The sequence below is a fragment of the Myotis davidii genome, unplaced genomic scaffold, assembly GCF_000327345.1.
Source record: "Myotis davidii unplaced genomic scaffold, ASM32734v1 scaffold332, whole genome shotgun sequence".
Taxonomy (NCBI): Eukaryota; Metazoa; Chordata; class Mammalia; order Chiroptera; family Vespertilionidae; genus Myotis; species Myotis davidii.
Genome location: NW_006285779.1, coordinates 5,167,841 through 5,187,124, shown reverse-complemented (window position 1 = coordinate 5,187,124; position 19,284 = coordinate 5,167,841). Strand labels below are relative to the sequence as shown.

Here is a 19,284-nt window from a genome sequence, read left to right as displayed (position 1 = left end):
GAGTGTATATCAAGCCCATGCATTCTGTGTCTCAGCCCCCTAATGCCAGGTGCAGGCATGGCAGTGTACCCTGGCTTGAATTACCTGAATCCCTGAGAACATGCTAGCTCAAAGATTTTCACCCTTTTTTATCTCGTGGCACACATAAACTAATTATATTTTGGGCCGAGTTGATAAAAAAAATAGCTATAATTTTGATTCATTCACACCAGACAACTATTGTTGTATTGGCTATTGTCATTTTTTAATTTTACAGTATAATCTAAGGGAAAAGAGGTCAGCGTCCCTGACTAAGTAGTCAGGCATTGCATGTTTTAAAAATTCTTGCAGCACACTGGTTGAAAATTGCTGTGCTAGCTAAATGTTTATCAGGAAAGAACCTTCAGGAACGAGGACTATGAAAAGGAGACCTCCTGGCCTTTGGATGAAAAAGGAACTAAAAGAAACAAAGTATACCTGAGGTGGCCACTCTGCCCTTGATTCTGTCCTGTGTTGTTCCTGTTTTGTCTCTTTAACCACCCAGATACAGACCCCAACACACCCTGGGATTCCACTCAACAATCTACTTACACCAAAACTTCGTGCGCAGTGGAGACTGACCTGAGATTTCATACTGCAACCCAAGCCAACCCTTCAATGTCCCTTCTTCCACATGGCTCTCCTCCCTTATGCTTTTTCAGCCCTACCAGCTGATTTCTTCTCCCTTCCCCACCCCTGGCTCCTCTCCCTGCTTCTGGCCCTGCTCCCTCCTTTCTGGTCTCCTCACCTTCCTACCCACTCTCCCACAGGAACGATATGGACTCCTCCATGCAGATAGGGACTGCTTTTGGTTACCGAGTCTTATCAAAGCTTTCCTTGCAAATGTTACAAAGTTGTCTCTAGAATGGGAGTGTTATCTAAATCCATGGGAATCCCTAAACCAGGAAGTGTTTCCTCTGAATTTCAGCTCATGGGACAGCAATCCCTTCTCCTCCCCAATTCTCTCCCCGCAGAGGGGTCAAGGTTGAAGCAGGAGAATTGTGAGTGGGAAGAGGAGGTGGCCCTTGCCCCCTTCGGGTGGCATGCCTCTAGTTCTGCTCAGAGCGTGGTTAAAATCATCAGGAAGAGACCAGTTGAACCCAGCTCTGGGGACAGAAGAGGGGCAGAGGCCCAAACCCTCTGGGACTCCCAAATCCCTAGATGCTGAGAATGCAAGTCCCTGATGTTTGAATGCCTTTTTGTAAGTACTTCACAGATAGCTTTTGGTTCAAGTCTCATAATAACTAACTAGATGAGTAGAAGAGTTATTAATTATTAACCTCGTTGTATAGATTAAAACATTCTGATGCTTACAGAGGTTGCACAGCTCATAAATAGGAGACCAGCTCAAGAACCCTGACCTTGGGAGTCCCAGGCCACCCTTTCCCCTTTTCCACGTTGCACCACCTAAGTGTAGATAACACTGAGACAGTTACAGCACCTCTCACCTTCTGTCCCCTGATCAACATCCTTTCACTCCCTCGGAGAGGTAATGTCATCTACAGTTGACATTGTAGAAATTCAGGGGGTCTCAGAGGATCTGTCTGTCCCCCATAACTCCGGGAAACCTCCAAAAACCAACAGTGATTCTGAGTTGCTGCATTCTGTCCCTTGTGCTCCCCGCAGCCGACAATCGGAAAAAGCAGAGGGTCCCGCACCGGGAGAGGAAGCGGCATGACTTCTCCTTGTTTAAGCTTTCTGACTCGGAGATGCGAGTGAAGGTCTCCCCACAGCTTCTGCTGGCCACACACCGCTTCATGGCCACAGGTATGACTGCCCACCGTGCCTCCACCCCAGGCAGAATCTGGAGGGTGGGACCCATGCACCAATCATTTTTAATACTTCGTGACCTAATTCCAGTGTAAGACTGAAAACCACTGTTCCAGGAGAGGAGATTGCCTCAGGCAAGGGTGACAGGATGCCGCATACTGTCGGTGCCAGTCCCTGCCTGATCTTCTAGGGAGGGAATGAATACAACCCAACTCTGCTTGTTGATCTTCTACTCAAGAAATAAAGCTAAAGAAACCACTGCTACACGTTTCCCTTCCTCCACTCGCTTCTTGGTGGGGGACAGAGGCCGACCTGCATCCTGTTGGATTTGGGGTACCCCAAACGATCTGTGGGGGAGGGAAAGGCATTGTCCTATCCAGCAACAAGGCCCTGGGGTCCAGTACCCTCCAGAGACCATATAGAGATACGAGTTCTTAAAATATGGAAGTGGATTGTGAATCTTGGGATCTTTAGAAAGAAAAAAAAGTAAGAGGATCCAAAGATAAACTTGAGAAGAAGGTAAAGTTTGTCTTTGAACCTTCTGACCTTCTCACACAGGCCTAATTAATGTGCAGACCTCAAATACACACCCATTACAAAGTGCAATATTTAATTGATCCAGCATATGATTATTGACTATATGATGAGTACTAGTACTATTCCAGGTGTTTAAAAAAAAAGTAGAAAACTTTATGTTGCAATTCTTTAGAGTTTTCAACATGTTATCTAGTTCTGAATACAGATTTCTTTTAACTACTGACTGATTTCCTAGAGAAAAGCAGCTGTATCTTTTAATGTTATAGTATGATATAATATAATATAATATCTGTTAACATATAAATTTGATGCAAGGATGCTATGCATTATTGAGAACATACCACCTAAATAATTACCATTTCTATTAACTTGGAATTTCATTTCTTTCAACAGATATGTCACAAATAAGTCAGATTAAATTCTCTGTGTTTCACTTGATCATTACAGTGAAAGTTTTGCTGTTTACATGCTTACTTAGCCATGCCCAACTCTGTTTTCTTTTAACCACTTTATTGAGGTATGATTGACACACACAAAAACGGTACATATTTAATGTATACAATTTGATGTGTTTGGAAATAAGTGACACTATCACCACAATCTATGCCATAAATATGTCCATCTCCTCCAAAAGTTTTCCTCCCACTCTATTGTTATTTTTCTCTGTTAATATAAGATCTAACCTCTGAGTAAACTTTTAAGTATACAATACAGCATTGTTAACTGTGGGCCCTGTGCTGTGTGGTAGATCTCTAAGGTTTATTCATCTGGCATAACTGAAACTTTGACTAATCTCACCCTTCCATCACCCTCCCACCACCCCAGGCACTCACCTTTTTATCCTCTGCTTCTATGAGTTTGACTATTTTAAATTCATCATATAAGTGATATCATGCAATGTTTGTCCTTCTGTGTCTGGCTTATCTCACTTAGCATAGTATCCTCCAGGTTCACCCGTGTTGTCACAAATAGCAAAATTGCCTTCTTTTTTTTTTATTTGTATTGATTTTTTAGAGAGAGAGGAAAGGAGAGGGAGAGAGAGACAAAAACATCAATGACAGAAAAACATTGACTGACTGCCCCCTGTATGTCCCCCACCAGGGACCGAGCCCACAAACCTGGCATGTGCCCTAACCAGGAATCAAACCAGCGACCTGCTGATGCATGGGTCAACACTCAACCACTGAGCCATGCTAGTGGGGCAAAAGTGCCTTCTTTTTAAAATTCACATGCAACTTTAAATAAAGTCAAGTAGAAAATTAATAACAAAACTGACGTTTCCAAAATGGTGACCTGTTTCGCCTGAGGTACCAATACAGGGACACACATCCCCAGGGAGCAGGGGAAGGCCTGAGACACACATGGGTTTAAACACACACACACACACTCACCTCACGAATGGAGGTGGCTCTAGACACGTGGCCTGGTTGTGCCCACGCTGACTCCTCCCAGCTGCCGATTCTTCCTGCCTCCCACTCTCCCCTAGAAGTGGAGCCCTTTAAGTCTCTGTACCTTTCGGAGAAGATCCTACTCCGGCTCCTGAAACATCCCCACGTGATCCAGGAGCTGAAGTTTGATGACAAGAACAAGAAAGCCCCGGAACACTACCTCTACCAGCGCAGCCGCCCCGTGGACTACTTTGTGCTGCTGCTCCAGGTGCGTGGGAACATTCGAGTCCCTCTGAGGACACGACAAGGGCCTCCCTAGGCTGGAGAGGAATGGCCATGCCTCCCCACTGCCGGGTTCCAAGACTCAGCAGGCTGTCCTGGGAGCAAGGCCAGGTGGTGTGGGTGTTTGTCAGTGACCCACAGAAGGGGCCAAGTTTGACAGGTTGGTGTCCTAGGACTGGGAGGGGGGATCTTGATGGCGTTTAGTCCGACCACTCAAGGATGTTCGTGGTGGGGTGCGGCACGTACCTCTCCAGCAGAGGGGTCCTGTGACTGAACTTTCAAAACTGCTGTCCCACAGAATCCCTGACCCCTTCCTGTCTCTGCTTGGACATGCCCAGAAGTGGACCTGTCCTGTGCCTTCTCTCAAACCTCAGGCACTTCTTATTTAAAGCTTTTCCCTCTGTCGATCTGAAATCTCATCATCTCTGACTTCCACCTGGAGGTGCACAGAACACGTCCACTCTCTTGGAAGCTTCTCAGTCTCTGCAGTCCCTTGATGCCTCCTCCTTAAGAGGACACGGAAGGAAACTAATGACCGAGTGAGAGTGGGGCAGCATCTTCCCGGTCCTCACCTCTGCCCTTGTGCCCGGACAGGCCTGTAAATGCGTGCCAGGCGTGGTTCCGGCCTGGATCCTGCAGGCGCCCTGGCCTGGCTCCACCATTAGCTCTGTCACTGCTCCATCTCTTCCAACAGTATCTTCTGAATCCTAAATACAGTGACTGGCCTAAAATCTTAATTAAACTTACAGTAACTTACAAGTGGGCTCTATTTTGTCTGTCCACCTGCACTCCGTCTGCTCTGACATGGCAGTGTGCCGCATGCCCATTCTTCCAGACAACCTCAACAAAATGACCTTCTCCAGAATGGGGTCACATTCTTCACTGCTGGAAATCAGGAAGGGTTCTGTCACTTTTTTAAAAATAACATAATGACCCATACAATTTACTGTTTTATGCTTCCTATAAACTTAACTGTTTTTAAATCAAAGCTGGAGGAAGTAAAATATAGTGGCAAGAGTGTAAATTCAGATATTGGGAAGATCTGGCTTTAAATTCCAATATTGCCGTTTCCTAACTAGCCTTGACCTAAGTGATTTAACCTTTCTGAGCCTCAAAATTTACTCATCTATAAACTGGAGGTGAAGGCAGGAGGGGCCTCAGAGGGTTGTGGGACCGATTGAATGAGAAACCATGCTGAGTACATAACACAATGTCAGCCCCATAGACACACACTGTATGCTACACATAAGCTGTCGTCATTAGTGGTGATGGGTTAAACAAGCTTCACACAGAATCAGAATAAGATTTTATTTCAACTAGATTTAGAGATGGTCTCATCTCAGAACAAGCTAGTGAGTCTGTTTATAGGGCCCTGGGCCAACTGATGCCTGGGCCTGCATCATGGGAGGGCCGTTGCAGTATGCAAGGAGAGCTCGGGGTTATTTGTGACTGGATGCAGCTTTATAAATTAGACAATTAATTCACTGCAAAGGGCTACTGAAGCTGGCAGTGCTACTTCTGACACGTAAATCTGGACAGAATTCACATTTCCCTGTGATCAGCTCTTAAGTCCGCTTGTTATCCAGACAGAAGCTTAGGGTTGTGGTCAATAATCGAACTGGAAGTATGTGCACACACCCTTAGCACACTGCCTTCTTTCTCCAGGGGAAAGTGGAGGTGGAGGTTGGTAAGGAAGGCCTTCGTTTCGAGAATGGAGCCTTCACCTACTATGGTGTCCCAGCCATCATGACCACTTCTTGCTCAGGTATTCCAGTTCCCAAGCCGTAGCGTATTGGGGAAGCAGTGGGATATTGTAGAAAAAAGCAGCTGGGTTCAAGTCTTTGCTCCTGTTAGGAACCCTGGGCAAGCCCGGCAACTTCCTGGCTTTAGTGTCCTCCTGCATGAAGTGGGAATAAGACTCATTTTTCATTCAGAGAGTTTGTTTGTGGAAGTACATGGCAGACAGTAATGTTATCAAATGTTAAGGATGGATAGTGGGGTATTTTAGGGTGAAAAGACAAGTTTATTTTTCTTTTTACACTTCCATTTGATTGTCTGGTGTGTTGTGTTGTTGTTTTTTCCGAGTTCATTGATGCTGGGGGTCGGGTGGGAGAGGGAGAACCTCGATAAGAAGGTGTACTTTCTGAATTGCCTCTGAAACACGTTGCATCTTTCTGTCCTCAGATAATGATGTGCGGAAGGCGGGAAGCCTGGCTGGATCCTCTGCCTTCCGTATGTATTTCTCGAACCCCTCCCTCATGCTCCCCGTCGTAGCCCTGCCTCAGCCCCCGCTGGGGACCCGGACCCCGCACTCTGAGCCTGGGCTGGGGCTGGGGCTCACACCAGTGCTGGCAGCCTCTCTGTGATGCTCTGCCAGGAACACTGCTTCTTGCCAGGTACTCACAGACCACAGGGGCTTCGTTTCTGCGTCTGGAATGTTTGCTGCTGCTGCTCTGCTCATGTTCAGTGATGAACGGCAGGGAGGGAGGTTGTGAGGGGAGGCGCCATTTACTGTCACACACGTGTGTGTTCTGGTGGAGGTTCGGCCTTCCCTTCTCTGCGGCGATAACTCACCCACTGGCCTTTACTTGAAAACGTAATATGCCGTTCTTGTGTCTGTGGGGTTAGTAGGAAGTGACTGCAAGATCTTGGGATAGAAGTCCCAGGCTGGTGCGATCTGTTGCTTATCTGCTTCTCTTCCCTCCTTCGCCGCATCTCAGCTGGAGGAGCAGTGCCTGCCAGCTGGCCGTGCATGCTGATGGTGGTGGGGGCTGGCACGGGGCTGCTGGCTGGTTTGCTCTGCCCCTTCTATGCTTTACCTACCTGCTGTTTCCTAAATAGAATTGTTGTGCTTGTGTTTAGAAGGCATGGCATTTATTGTGATGTAAGTGTGATGCTGAAAGAATGATTTCTCTAGAACTTATTTTTACTCACTGGTCTGACTTTTGCATTGCTTTCAGCTGTTATTGTTTAAAGTGGCTATTTTAATGCCAAGTGGAGTGTTTTCTCTTATCGTAAAAAGCATTTTACGTAGTGTTTTATATTGGATTTCTCAGAGGGTCCCAACGCTGGATATCAATCCCTGGCACATGAAAGATAGGCACCGTTTTAACATGGAGAAACTAAAGAAGTGACTTGCTCCAAATCACCCAGCAAGTTGGTGACTTACATAGATGCATTCCGGTGTCCTGACTATTGCACACAACACAATGAAATACAGATTGGCGAGCCGTGATGTTCCAGAATGCAATCTCTATGTGGGAATATTGGAACAATTTATGGTATAATTTCACATCCTAGCCCAGCATAGGGCTGAAATGAAATTAGAGTAGCTACCCACACCCAAGGGGTGGCCCAACATGAGTTGAAGGAGATCGGTAAAATAAAAACCCTGGTTCATTAGTATACTTATATAAGCCAACAAATCTCAAGTAAGGTGGATGGAGGAAACCTCAGTACTCAGAATGAGAGCTCTGTGGGGGTGAGGGATGTGCTCCAGGACTGGACTTGGTTCTCTAAAGGAGATGTCCACCCATCACATTGCTCAATGTAGAGCAACTTCCGGGATTCTAAATCTTACCTAGACTTGTTGGCCCTGTTCTGGCTATTCCAGAAGACCAAAAGAGGTGGGAACTCTGGGGGATAATTACAACTCCCCAGCCCACCTAATTTAGACGACATTTTTAAAGTATATATAGTTTAAAGTAGTAGGAAGATGTCATCCGGTTTTCTCCTTTCCTTCATTTCCATCTCTAGTTTTTTGTATCAGAATCCTTCCATTTTATCAATGAGATGGGAATACACTTGCAACACAGGTTTCTCCTTCAGAACTGGTTAACTAAAAGGAAGCATTACACTCTTTTCCTCTCCCCACTTTTGAGCATCTTTAGAAATCTTCAGGAGGAAAAAAATCGAGTTCGTCTGTACGGGGTATAGAGACATTTTCCATCCTCCCCCCCACAAACCCTCTCCACTTAGTGAAGTGAAGTGTGAAATAACTCCAAAGACTAGCCACACCAAGCATGTCAAACTCAAAGGCTAACATAGGCCAAATAAACAAGGTTTAAGTTTACGTGGGCCACAAAAAAAAAAAGCTTCCATTTCCATAAAAATGTAGGTTTATTTCTATAGAGATGCTAAATACAAAGGGCTGAAATGAATGATCATTAACATAAAATATAGGACATTTTAATAAAAATTAATATTTTTTCTTGAACATTAACTTACCAGACACTGAATAACTGCACCAATTAATAAGCGTAACACAAATAGACCTATTTTTCTTGTTCTCTGAAAGCGAAGTGTTTCCTGTTGCGCACACCAAACAAGTCAGTCCACGACTAATGACGTGGCCATCGGCTGCTAAAATATTCGCTGCTAGTATTAGTGGAGAGAAGTGGTGTGCCTGTGTGTAAGGCACGTAAGGGAAATGAATGCAACACGATTATAGTAATCAGTCATTAGCGAACATTGTAGTTCATTATTAATAATTATATGTAACAGGATATTGTAAAAATTAAGTTACGAAACTTTTATTAAAACGCTTCTTACACACTGTTATATTGACTGGGCCTCAAAAATATTCATCGTGGGCCACATGCTGTGAGTTTGACATGCTTGGGCCACACCCTACAGTTGTCCCTGCTGGACTTTCAGCCCCGGGTCCAACCACCTGGCATCTTTCACTGGCCAAGAACCTTGGCTTGTAGGTCAAGGGAGAGTTTAAGGCTGAGCCACTAGGCAGTAAACTCTTTTAGGATCTCACGTTAGCAAATTGCCCCTGTCCTAAAAGCCAGCCTGTAATTCTATCAGCCTTTGAAGGTGATTAATGAGATGATGAGTTTGCCAGAACACTGCCCATGACCAAGGCCTCAGAGTTGAACTTGAGGTTACAAGTAAGTCACTCTGGCTTTCCTGTGCAGAGTATAGAGAACAGAGCCTGCACTGTCTCTTCATCTTGGTGCTGACTGCCAGGGAGCCCAGGAGGACCATGTTGAGCCTGGCACATTGGAGGAACTGGGCCTGAGCTCAGGGTAGCCAGAAAAGCAGCCCGTGGGGCTGTGCAGGTGGAGAGAACGAGTCTTTGATTGCTTGGCCAGGGGATGCATTCAATTTGCAGCCCAGAAGTGTAAGATTCTTCTTGAGACTATGGGGTTTCTTATTCCAGTGTATCTCACGACATTAAGGGCCTGTTCAAGTATTTTATATATTGTATCAGAGTAAATGATTATCATGTATAGGGCTCCAGACACATACACTCCCCTGCACCTGTGGGTCCTTTCAGTAAAATCATCTGATGCTGCAAAAGCTGCCTGCAGCCTGGCTTCATTTAGCTCCTTGGAAGGGACTGGGAATGACCATATCAGAGAGGTGAAGACAGATTCCCATGCAGAAACCCTGCTTGATCAGGGTCAAGCGTGGGGAAGGACTAGAGTACTGCTACACACCATACCATACCCAGGCCCCAAGTGATGGCCAGCGCCATTTCAGACCCGGTGGGGAAAGAGAGAAGGAAAAGGGGACAGTGAGAGAGGTGCTCTGGAGCACTTTAAGTGCTCAGAAGTGACGATGAGTTAATTCACCAAGTTGATTCCCATTAAGATTGTTGGAAATGCTGCCTGCCACTCTTGTTTCCCAAGCCTCTAGCACAGTGGTTCTCAACCTTCCTAATGCCGCGCCCCTTTAATACAGTTCCGCATGTTGTGGTGACCCCCCAACCATAAAATTATTTTCGTTGCTACTTCATAACTGTAATTTTGCTACTGTTATGAGTCGTCATGTAAATATCTGATATGCAGGATGTATTTTCATTGTTACAAATTGAACATAATTAAAGCATAGTGATTAATCACAAAAACAATATGTAATTATATATGTGTTTTCTGATGGTCTTAGGCGACCCCTGTGAAAGGGTCGTTCGACCCCCAAAGGGGTTGCGGCCCACAGGCTGAGAACCGCTGCTCTAGCTGCACACAGTTTCTCCGCGGAGGGAGCTCCTAGGAGTCCCAGGGAGGATACAGCTTCCTCAAGGCTGCCCCTAGCAGGAGCATGCATTCTGCTCTCAGCCCTCTGGTTGGTGAGCAGATACATGTGGCAGCTGAGAGAGCCTGGTGGGAATGCAGTGCTGGGCTCCCGGAGATGTGCTGGCTCAGAGAGAATGCTGCTGCGGACGCGCGCGCCCCACTGGGGCACTGCTGTTCTTGTCCTTGGCAGGTCTGCTTCCCTCCAAAAGTATTACACACCTTTTTGGAAGACCTTCAGGAAGGTATTTCCTTTCCCTCTTTCTGGAGAGTGACTTTGTAAGAGGGTGCAATTTCCATGTTTTCAGAGGCACAATTTCCTTTTGCAGAGAAATGTGATGCTTTGAAGATCCAGGAACAGACTGTCTCACCACTCTTTGTCTCTCTCCTTTTGTGTTTATCTTCCCCTTCACAACTCACAAACCCTTGGCCTTTGACTCTTTAGTGCCCGTGTCTGTGTCTCGTACCTTCGCCTTCAGCAGAGGGGACTCTCTGGCAGGCTCGCCAGGTAAACATGCATGGGTGTCTTGGGTCCCCATAGATCCAGTGAGGTTTGCAAGAGCCTTTGGTCTCTGTCACTTCATGAGAACAGTCCCTCCCAGCAGGCATTCTGGTGCCTAAGGCACAGCACAATGAACAGATAACACTCCTTTGCACATACAGCCCAGGCATTGCTAGTTCAGTGGTGTCGCTTGTGACTTTAGCTCTCAGGGTTGTATCTGTGTATGTAAATAGAGAAATAATGGAATGAGAGATGATGTCAGTTCTTCCTCAACATTTGTCTGACTGTAGAATGGAGAGGTGAAAAGTGCAGCAAGGAAAACATAGGAAGGAACAATAGAATATTATGCCTTAATCCTATTTTTCCTCCACCTTTCTTTCAGTGTGGTCTCTGCCTTTAGCTAACCACTAACCCATCCTCATTATCTGCCTAGTAATGTTACCATGTGGTGACCATATTCCCTCTGGCTCTGTTCACACAAAGGATGCTCTATGTAAAATTTCAAAACAACTTTTCATTAGATTTAACCTCTCATTAATTAAATACAAATTACCAGTTTCTTTTTAATTGGGTAAAGCAGCTCCTCATAGAGCTACACAGTAACTCAAAGATTAAGTAGAATGTAATAAATCTGAGCAATCAATTAAGTGTTTGTATTGTTTTCATCTCTAGAGGTTCATCTGTTAGGCTCAGGGAATAAGTAATGACCAAACCAAGAATTTATTTGTTCAATTGCTCTGAAGTTGGAACACAATTTCCCACACCCTCTACATCTGTCTCTCTTATCCCAGTGCTATGGTAATGATTCTGAGGCCCCACCATATTCTCAGTCATCAAAAATCCAGTTGTGTTTTGCTATCTGCAGAGTAAACCCTCAATATTCAAAAAAGGCCATGTGAACCCCCAAGTTTGCAACTTCAAAAGTATTTATGTTGACTTCTCCTTTCTCCCAAATCACATTTTCCCATCAAAAACCATCTGGTTCCCATGTTTATCTGTACAAGATACATCAACCACATTCTCAAATTTTCTCTCTCACTTGATGGTGATTTTCCACCAAGAAATAAAATTTTTCTCACTTTGTGAGAGCCCATGCCTTCACGATGACCAAAGGACAGTATGTTCAGTATGAGATGCCAAACTGGTGCCTCTGCCAGCTAACTGGTCTACTCCCACATGCCAGCAAAATTAGAAATGACTACATCATGGACCTTCACAATCCTTTACATATGGGGAATCTTGGTGAATGAAGAATGTCCTATGAGTTTCAGCAAAAGGGAAGATGCCCATTTTTAAAAGATTTTCAACCAAAAGGATCAAAGCATTAAAAAAAAGAGGCAAGTCAGGGTATATTTTCCTTTTTAATTAACCCTCAGTTAACCAGACAGCCTAGCTACTTGTAACTTCCAGTTAAAGTAAAGGTTAATTCTAGTTCATCAGTGTTTATTATGAAAACCTTCATGGTAACCTAGTGTCAGACAGAGATTAAGGTGTCTCATTCCTTCTGGGCAAGACCCCTTAGCACAGCGGTTCTCAACCTGTGGGTCGCGACCCCTTTGGGGGTCGAATGACCCTTTCACAGGGGTCGCCTAAGACCATTGGAAAACACACAGATAATTACATATTGTTTTTGTGATTAATCACTATCCTTTAATTATGTTCAATTTGTAACAATGAAACTGGGAGTCACCACAACATGAGGAACTGTATTAAAGGGTGGCTGCATTAGGAAGGTTGAGAACCACTGCCAGGTACTGAGACTTCCCATCCAACTGGCTGTTGGCATGTGATCCTGGAAGCTCTTTTAACACCACCACCCCATTTTCAACCCAACAGGAAACAGATGAATGACAAGGAGGTGAGAGCAATGGCAGCTTGCTCCAACCCTTGGTTTAGCTGCAGAGTGGAGCCCTGACCAGCACAGTAGGAGAGAATGAGAAGCGGGGATGCCTTGCTGCTCCTTTGGCTGGCTCCTCCCTACCTTCTTTTGTCTGGTCTCTAGCTGTAGCCAACCACCAAGCCTTCCCAGCAGTTGGGCGACATCTTCATACCTATATTATGGTATTGCCACTGTCACTCTTGCTTCTGCTCTATGTCAGCAGCAGCAGAAGCATCAGTCATAGGAGTATTGTGGAAAGCAATCCCGGCACCTTCTGGCCACCATACTTGATTTGTAATCCAGATAGCATATCATGTATAGTATGCCTTACCCCCATCTTACACAGGAAGAATGTAAATACTGGAAATTAATAGGGCCTTTAAGTTTAAAAGGAACCTTCATTTTATTTGATCCTCACAACCACCTTAGGAGATGGGCAGGAATTATTGTTGGGAGGCAATAGGTCTGAGAAATTAAGTCATTGGATCAGTGTCATGGGTGTAGTAAGCAGGATGAGGACTAGAATCCAAGATTATTAGGTCCTGCTCTCCCATAGCCCAGGACCTGGCTGCCCCTCTGAAAGTAGGCATTTTGTGCCCCCCAGAGGGTTGTGACTTGTTTGCATTTTGAAAGCAGATGTGCTAAAGAAGATGGTGCTCACACTGGATGGAGGTCAGTGGTCCCTGCACCAGATATCAACCATAATGAGTTTCCTTCTGTTTGAGCCTCAGTTTGGAATGAGGAGAGCAAAGTGGTCTGTGGATTAACTCCAGAGTAGGGTGTAATTAGCCAGCTTTGCAAGTGTCTTCACTTAAACGCAAAACTTCTGATCAACCCGCTGAGAGGATGAGGCCCGCTGCAGTTATCATTCCCTCCCCCCAGATTCATTCCTTCTTCTCTCAGCAGAGATGATTTCACAATCCTTCCGAACCCACAAAAGCACAGAGGCAGGAGAGAGGCGGGAGCAAGGCTTCTTTGTCAATGCTTGACTGTCCATCTATAATGTGCTTTGAGATCAATGAGAATAGAGTTTTCTCTCAGAATATATGAGGAGTCCCTAAAAATAATCATTTTACTTTGTGAAATGTGGTAAGTGGAAATATTCCTTTGGGTTGGCTCTTGCGTCGTAAACATTTGGGAACCATTAAAGCTTCATGTAACGTGAGCGAGTTCATCTGGGCTCCTAACTTGGGCTGATTTGCAGAGTTCACATTGTAGCTTTGACGGAGTGCTTTTGACATTTGGTTGTCTGATGTTGACTGTTACCCCAGAATGATGCATTTTTATAACCCTCGTTTGTGCTCTTATAAGCCTCTGTAATTAAACTCCCCGTGCAGTTTGGAGAACACAGATGGCACATGGCACAGCGACCATGACCAATGTGGACTGTTCCCCCTTGTGCCTCACTGAATGCTCCAAAAGATGTACCCAGGCAGCCACTGAACCTCACTTTCCCCTCAGATCCGCAGACTGACAGGGAGTGGGGATTCTTCTGTATTGTGGGTCCTTCTCCCGGGATAGAGTTGTGATCACTCTCCTGATACAGTTGTCACAAGTGAAGCAAGATTCCCAGAGCTGTGTATAGGTTTTCTCAGCCCCTGTCTATCAATGAAGAGTGAAAGGATATTCCATCCAGCCCCAACTACAGTGGCAAATCCTCTTCCACCCACCCCCAATTTTATCACAGTGTCTTCTCCACCCAACCTCTAATTTGCCACCTAGGACAGATCTGTCTTGCAGACTGACTAGGCAAAGACTGCAGAATGAGTTCTGCCACACTTCTCCATGGCACCCGGAGGTCTAGAGTAGAAATCCCTGGCCCCCTACCACCCTGTCTTTCCAGGGCCATGATGTGCAAGAGTCGACAAGTGATATACCGGCTGCTTGGCCTCACCCCTGTTGAGGGGTCCTGTGGTCAGTTTTATGCATCACAGTTTGGTCTGTTCCCTCTTAGACCTCTTTGTACTACAGTTAGGATTTCCCTCCTCACTTTGCCTCCCCAAGCTGTGCCTCTGTGCTCTTAGGAAATGCCAAGGAGAATTATACAACTTGAACTAGTTTGCCATGCTGCTGGGACACTCGTCTGTTATTGATTTCTTCTCCTTTTTATTAAAAGCATGTCCATGTCCCTTGCTCAGAAACCTCTGCGTGTTTGGGCACAATTACCAAAATGCCAAGTCATCGCATCCCACCTATTGGGGAATGTCAGGCTCCGGGACATGAAAACATTGATCTTGCACAACACTCGATGGGCTGAGACTTTCTTTGTCATGAAATGAGGGCTTCTTTTCCTTTTAAAAATTACTTTTATAGACCAGACCTCTGTAAGATGGTTGGAACTTCTTGTGTTTGGAATCCTCCAGGGTTTTATGAATAAACCTTCAATAGCGTTGTTTTTACTTAAAAAACAAAACAAAAACATGTTTCTCATCCCAGCACAACAGTGATGTTGCTTGTATTTGACATGCAGGTCCTTGTGAGTGGCAGCAGGGTGACAGTTCTAAACTGGGTTTCAGTGAGGAGGAGAGCTTTGGGGGGAATCAGGATGTAGTAGCTGTTGCCTCTGTTTCCAACAGGGAGTAGAAGTGATTCAGGCAGAACCTTCTGTGGATGGAAGTTGTTTAGTAGATAAGACAGGGCTGTGTTTCCCTGTCATCTTCCTTGAATGTACCTTGAGTTGAGACAGAAGGGATGAGAAGGTGGAACAGCAGATGTAGGGTATGTGAAGCACATGTCCGACCAGGCAAAGGGAGGGTTATCAAGGAGTGAAATGGAAGCCACAGGCCCTGCTCACACTCTCTCCCCTTGTTCTAAACTGAATTGAGGACAGGACCCACCAGGTCAAGGTACGGTTTCTGAATTCCACTCTCATGCCAAAGAAGCCGCTCTCCTGCAGGACTCCCTACTGTTGCCAGAACAATGTGCCCAAGGAAGCACCATCAACTGCCTTAGCCAGCCACCACCTTAGAACATCACAAATGGATCTAGCCAAGCCAGAACTCAATCAGTTTGTTTTCAAGGAACTGGGACCAGAAATGAAATACATACTTTTCTGCCCAATTTGGTGCTTTGCTCAATTCTCCGTGGCACCATCACTGTCCCTCTCAGTCCTTGGTTACTCTGGAGGAGGCTCTGACTCAAAGGAGCCTATTTCACAAGCTTATTAGACAAGCAAACAAACAGAAAGTTCTAATGCTTCCTGCTGCCTCTTCCTCAAGCTATCAGGCCAGCGCCTGAGGCTTCTCGGTGCCCTTTGATTCTCATTGCACATGATCTCACTCTTCAGCTGCCCACTCCTAGCTTCTTGGAGATGTTAGCCTTCTCAGAATGACTTTAAGTTGCAGAGGAAAGGTTTTCTGATTCCAGGATGATTTGACATCTCTGAAACCTTTTTTAAAATAAAATTTAGATTTTAAACTTAAAAGTTCCTTAAGGGACTCATACGTGCTGATTCATTCATTCTACACATTTTTATTGAGCACCTACTCTAGGCCATGCACTGTGCTAAGTACTAGGTGTACAATGATGACCAGAAAAGACAAGGTCACTGTCCTCATGGGATTTAGTTAAATTGAGTAGACAATTAAAACTTGAAGGAATGAACAGAGGGCAGTGATAGAGGAAAATAGAGGAATCTTCTTGGGGCAGCCAGACCAGGTCTTCAGAGAAGGTGGTGTTCAAACTGAGACCTAATGACTGAGAAGTGAGAGTGGTTGGGGGAAGGGGTGAGTCTGGGAATGTGGGGCTGGGGAGCTGGAGGCTGGGTGGGTAGGAGGTGGGATAAGAGAAGGGTGAGCAGAGGAAATCGTATCGACTGAGCGGGGAGATGCTTGCATGATTGAGGATCCCCAAGGCGTCCAGTCGAGCAGAGCAAGCAGGGGAGGGGAAGGGAATCCCAAGATGAGATCCAACAGAAGAGCAGAGGTCAGGTCATGTTGGGGCTTAAGGGTCCCAGCAAAGAGTGTGGATTTTATTCAGATTCAATAGGAAACTGATTTGTGTCTTTAAAATGTGCTTCTGGCCGCTGAGGTGAGAACTGATTATAAATAAGATTATAAGTGGGGCGACCAGACTGTGGGCCAGATGAGAGTAATGATAACTCCGACTTGAGTAGAGTCAGAGAGGCAGATGGGCTTATAATGTTGGAGGTGGAGATAAGAGGACTTGATGTGGGGCTGGTGGAGTGGCAGGAGTCAGGTGGACTCCCAGGTTTCTGACTTAAATAGCAGTATATGTGAATGACATTCACTGAGATGGGGAAGACAAGTGAAATCCTTAATTCTACAATCCTATCAAGGCAGTGAATACTATGGTTTCAATGAGAAAATTACTCAACCTATTGTTGGTTTAATCTTTCTGAAACACAGTTTGCCAGACAACAATAATAGCTTGGCAGCTGACCAGATCATCAGTGCTTCAGGACGCACTCCAAATAGATGCTGATAGGATATTTCAATTGATGGCAACATTATCTCAGGAGACAGAATTAAATTCCTGAAGTTCTACCCCGAAAGAACAAGGAGCAGAACCTCTGAATGATCGGACTCTTCATTTGAACCCCTGCACTAAGTCTGTGTTATGAGAAGCTGAGGGCTCCTGTTCCTCTTTTTTTTTTTGGAAGAAATGCATTGTAGCATCAGTTGGGAAGCAGAAGGGTGGAAGGGTCTTATGCCCAGGTTAAGATAAAGCTAGCGTCACCTTCAGAACCTCTCTCCTGTTAATCCTGGGGAGGGTAATTCACATAGTTCATTTTGAAACCAAGTAACAGAGTCTTAATTGAACTTTCTGAAGAGGCGGTTCTTGAAAATAGAAAAGAAAAAAACTGAACATTCAGGAGGTCTTACTCCTTACCCACCCCCCATTAGGCCTAGGCAGCGGTTCTCAACCTTCCTAATGCCGCGACCCCTTAATACAGTTCCACATGATGTGGTGACCCCCAACCATAAAATTATTTTCGTTGCTACTTCATAACTGTAATTTTGCTACTGTTATGAATCGTCATGTAAATATCTGATATGCAGGATGTATTTTCATTGTTCACGACCCACAGGTTGAGAACCACTGGACCCTAGAGGGTGCCCTGACCTAGCCCCACACTAGAGGGCCCCACTTTGGTCCTCCTGAGTCCTGGCCCTCTCAGTGGGGTGAGGAATTTGCAGGGCCAAAGGGATGTGCCCACCCAGAGCCTGTGTTCTTCTTTCTAGACCAGTGGTCGGCAAACTCATTAGTCAACAGAGCCAAATATCAACAGTACAACGATTGAAATTTCTTTTGAGAGCCAAATTTTTTAAACTTAAACTATATAGGTAGGTACATTGTTATGAACTTAATTAGGGTACTCCTAAGCTGGCCTTTGCTAAAAACGTCCTCAATCTGATTGTGGTATGTTCACTGAGGTCGACCCCTTCCAACTGTCCCATCCTCAACTCATGTATGAATCACGCGCGTGCCTCCCCCCGCACTGTGTATCCCTCGGCCCGCCTGTGCCGCATCTCCCGTCGCCCAACTGACCGACACCCCCCACTTCTTCTAATGCCACTTCTTCAAAATAGACTCGCCCAGGCCAAAACCGACTTCTGCGCATGGGCCACGAAGTTTCAATCGCACTGTACGTGCGTGCCCGCACGTGGTATTTTGTGCAAGAGCCACACTCAAGGGGCCAAAGAGCCGCATGTGGCTCGTGAGCCAAGGTTTGCCGTCCACTGTTCTAGACCACATTTCAGATACCAAAATCCCAGAATTCCCCATTCCAAAAGGGTGCTGGGGATTGGTCCTCCTCATACAACCCTATTTTCTGGTACGAAACTCTAAGGAGTTGGACCTGGCCTTCCAGGCTGTTGAGGACAACGGTAGAACCTATTTTAACAGTTCATTAGTGTGATTTAAATATATGCCTTGTGGTCTGTGGGCCTCCACTTGTCCCGGGCCCAGCCATTGTTGGGGCAGACCTGAGTCATCCCCACTGCAGTGCATCAGTGCAGTGAGGATTGGTTATCGGTGCTGTGGCAGATGGTTTTGAGGGCGAATCTTGGCCTTTCTAAAATAAGGTTTGTGAATGGAGTTTATCTAAAGCAACTCAGTCTAGCAGAAGGTCTCGTGGGCTGGGGTAGCTAACCACGCTCACAATTGGGCCTCATCTGCACTGGCAATGTGAGAACACCCAAACCTGTAGGCATTTTTGTGAGAGTTTATTTGAGCCAAACTGACAACATGCCAGGGAGCCGGATCTCACAATGCCCCAGAGAATGACAGCTTTGCTGTTCCTCCGATACATTTGGAATAAGGAGGGAATGTAAGGTCAGTTACCTGGAGGTGGGAGAAAGCAAGGCACAGAGGAAAGTTACAAGAGAATGTGCTCCCTTGCTGGTGGGTACCTCCCCAAAGGGTCTGATAAAGAGGGTTACCCTGGCATTTCAGAGGCGTGTGAACCTCAGTGCACAAGAGCAATGGACAGGGCTTGCTTAAACCTTTTTGTAGACCTGGAGCATGACTGCCCAGTTAGAAATTTATGATCAGATCAACCTGTGAAGTTACTTTCCATTAGCTTTCTCTCAGAGCCCCTTTCTCCTCCGTGGCACTTAACCCTGGCTGACGTCTTGGGAGCAGGAGGAGCCTGAGCAGAGTGGAGCCATGAGTTCCTGCCCTAGGTGTTTGCTCCTTGAAGGAATAAACATCAGTGGGCAGCTGGGCATTTTTCTGGGCTCTGATGGGAGGGGTGAGGGCCTGGTTTCACCATCCAGTGTAGCCATTGTCTTAAAGTCCTGCAGGACCTCAATAAACAACACCTCTCTCTCTTCTTCTCCCTCTTCCTGGTCCCCTCTCCTTTCTCCACACCCGCCCCTCCTTGCCTTCTCTCCCTCCCCTCTCCCTCATCGTCTGCAGTAAACC

General features: G+C 45.8%; 1 protein-coding gene across 1 annotated transcript in view; it reads left to right on the top strand.

Moving 5' to 3' along the window:
• Positions 1–19,284, top strand: part of CNNM1 (cyclin and CBS domain divalent metal cation transport mediator 1) — a 50,156-nt gene that overhangs the window by 21,552 nt on the left and 9,320 nt on the right. The window contains exons 3-7 of the mRNA XM_006756569.2: positions 1,645–1,785; positions 3,812–3,981; positions 5,661–5,760; positions 6,180–6,231; positions 17,793–17,822. Of these exons, the coding sequence (XP_006756632.1) occupies positions 1,645–1,785; positions 3,812–3,981; positions 5,661–5,760; positions 6,180–6,231; positions 17,793–17,822 (493 nt within the window). The remainder of the gene's footprint in view (positions 1–1,644; positions 1,786–3,811; positions 3,982–5,660; positions 5,761–6,179; positions 6,232–17,792; positions 17,823–19,284) is intronic.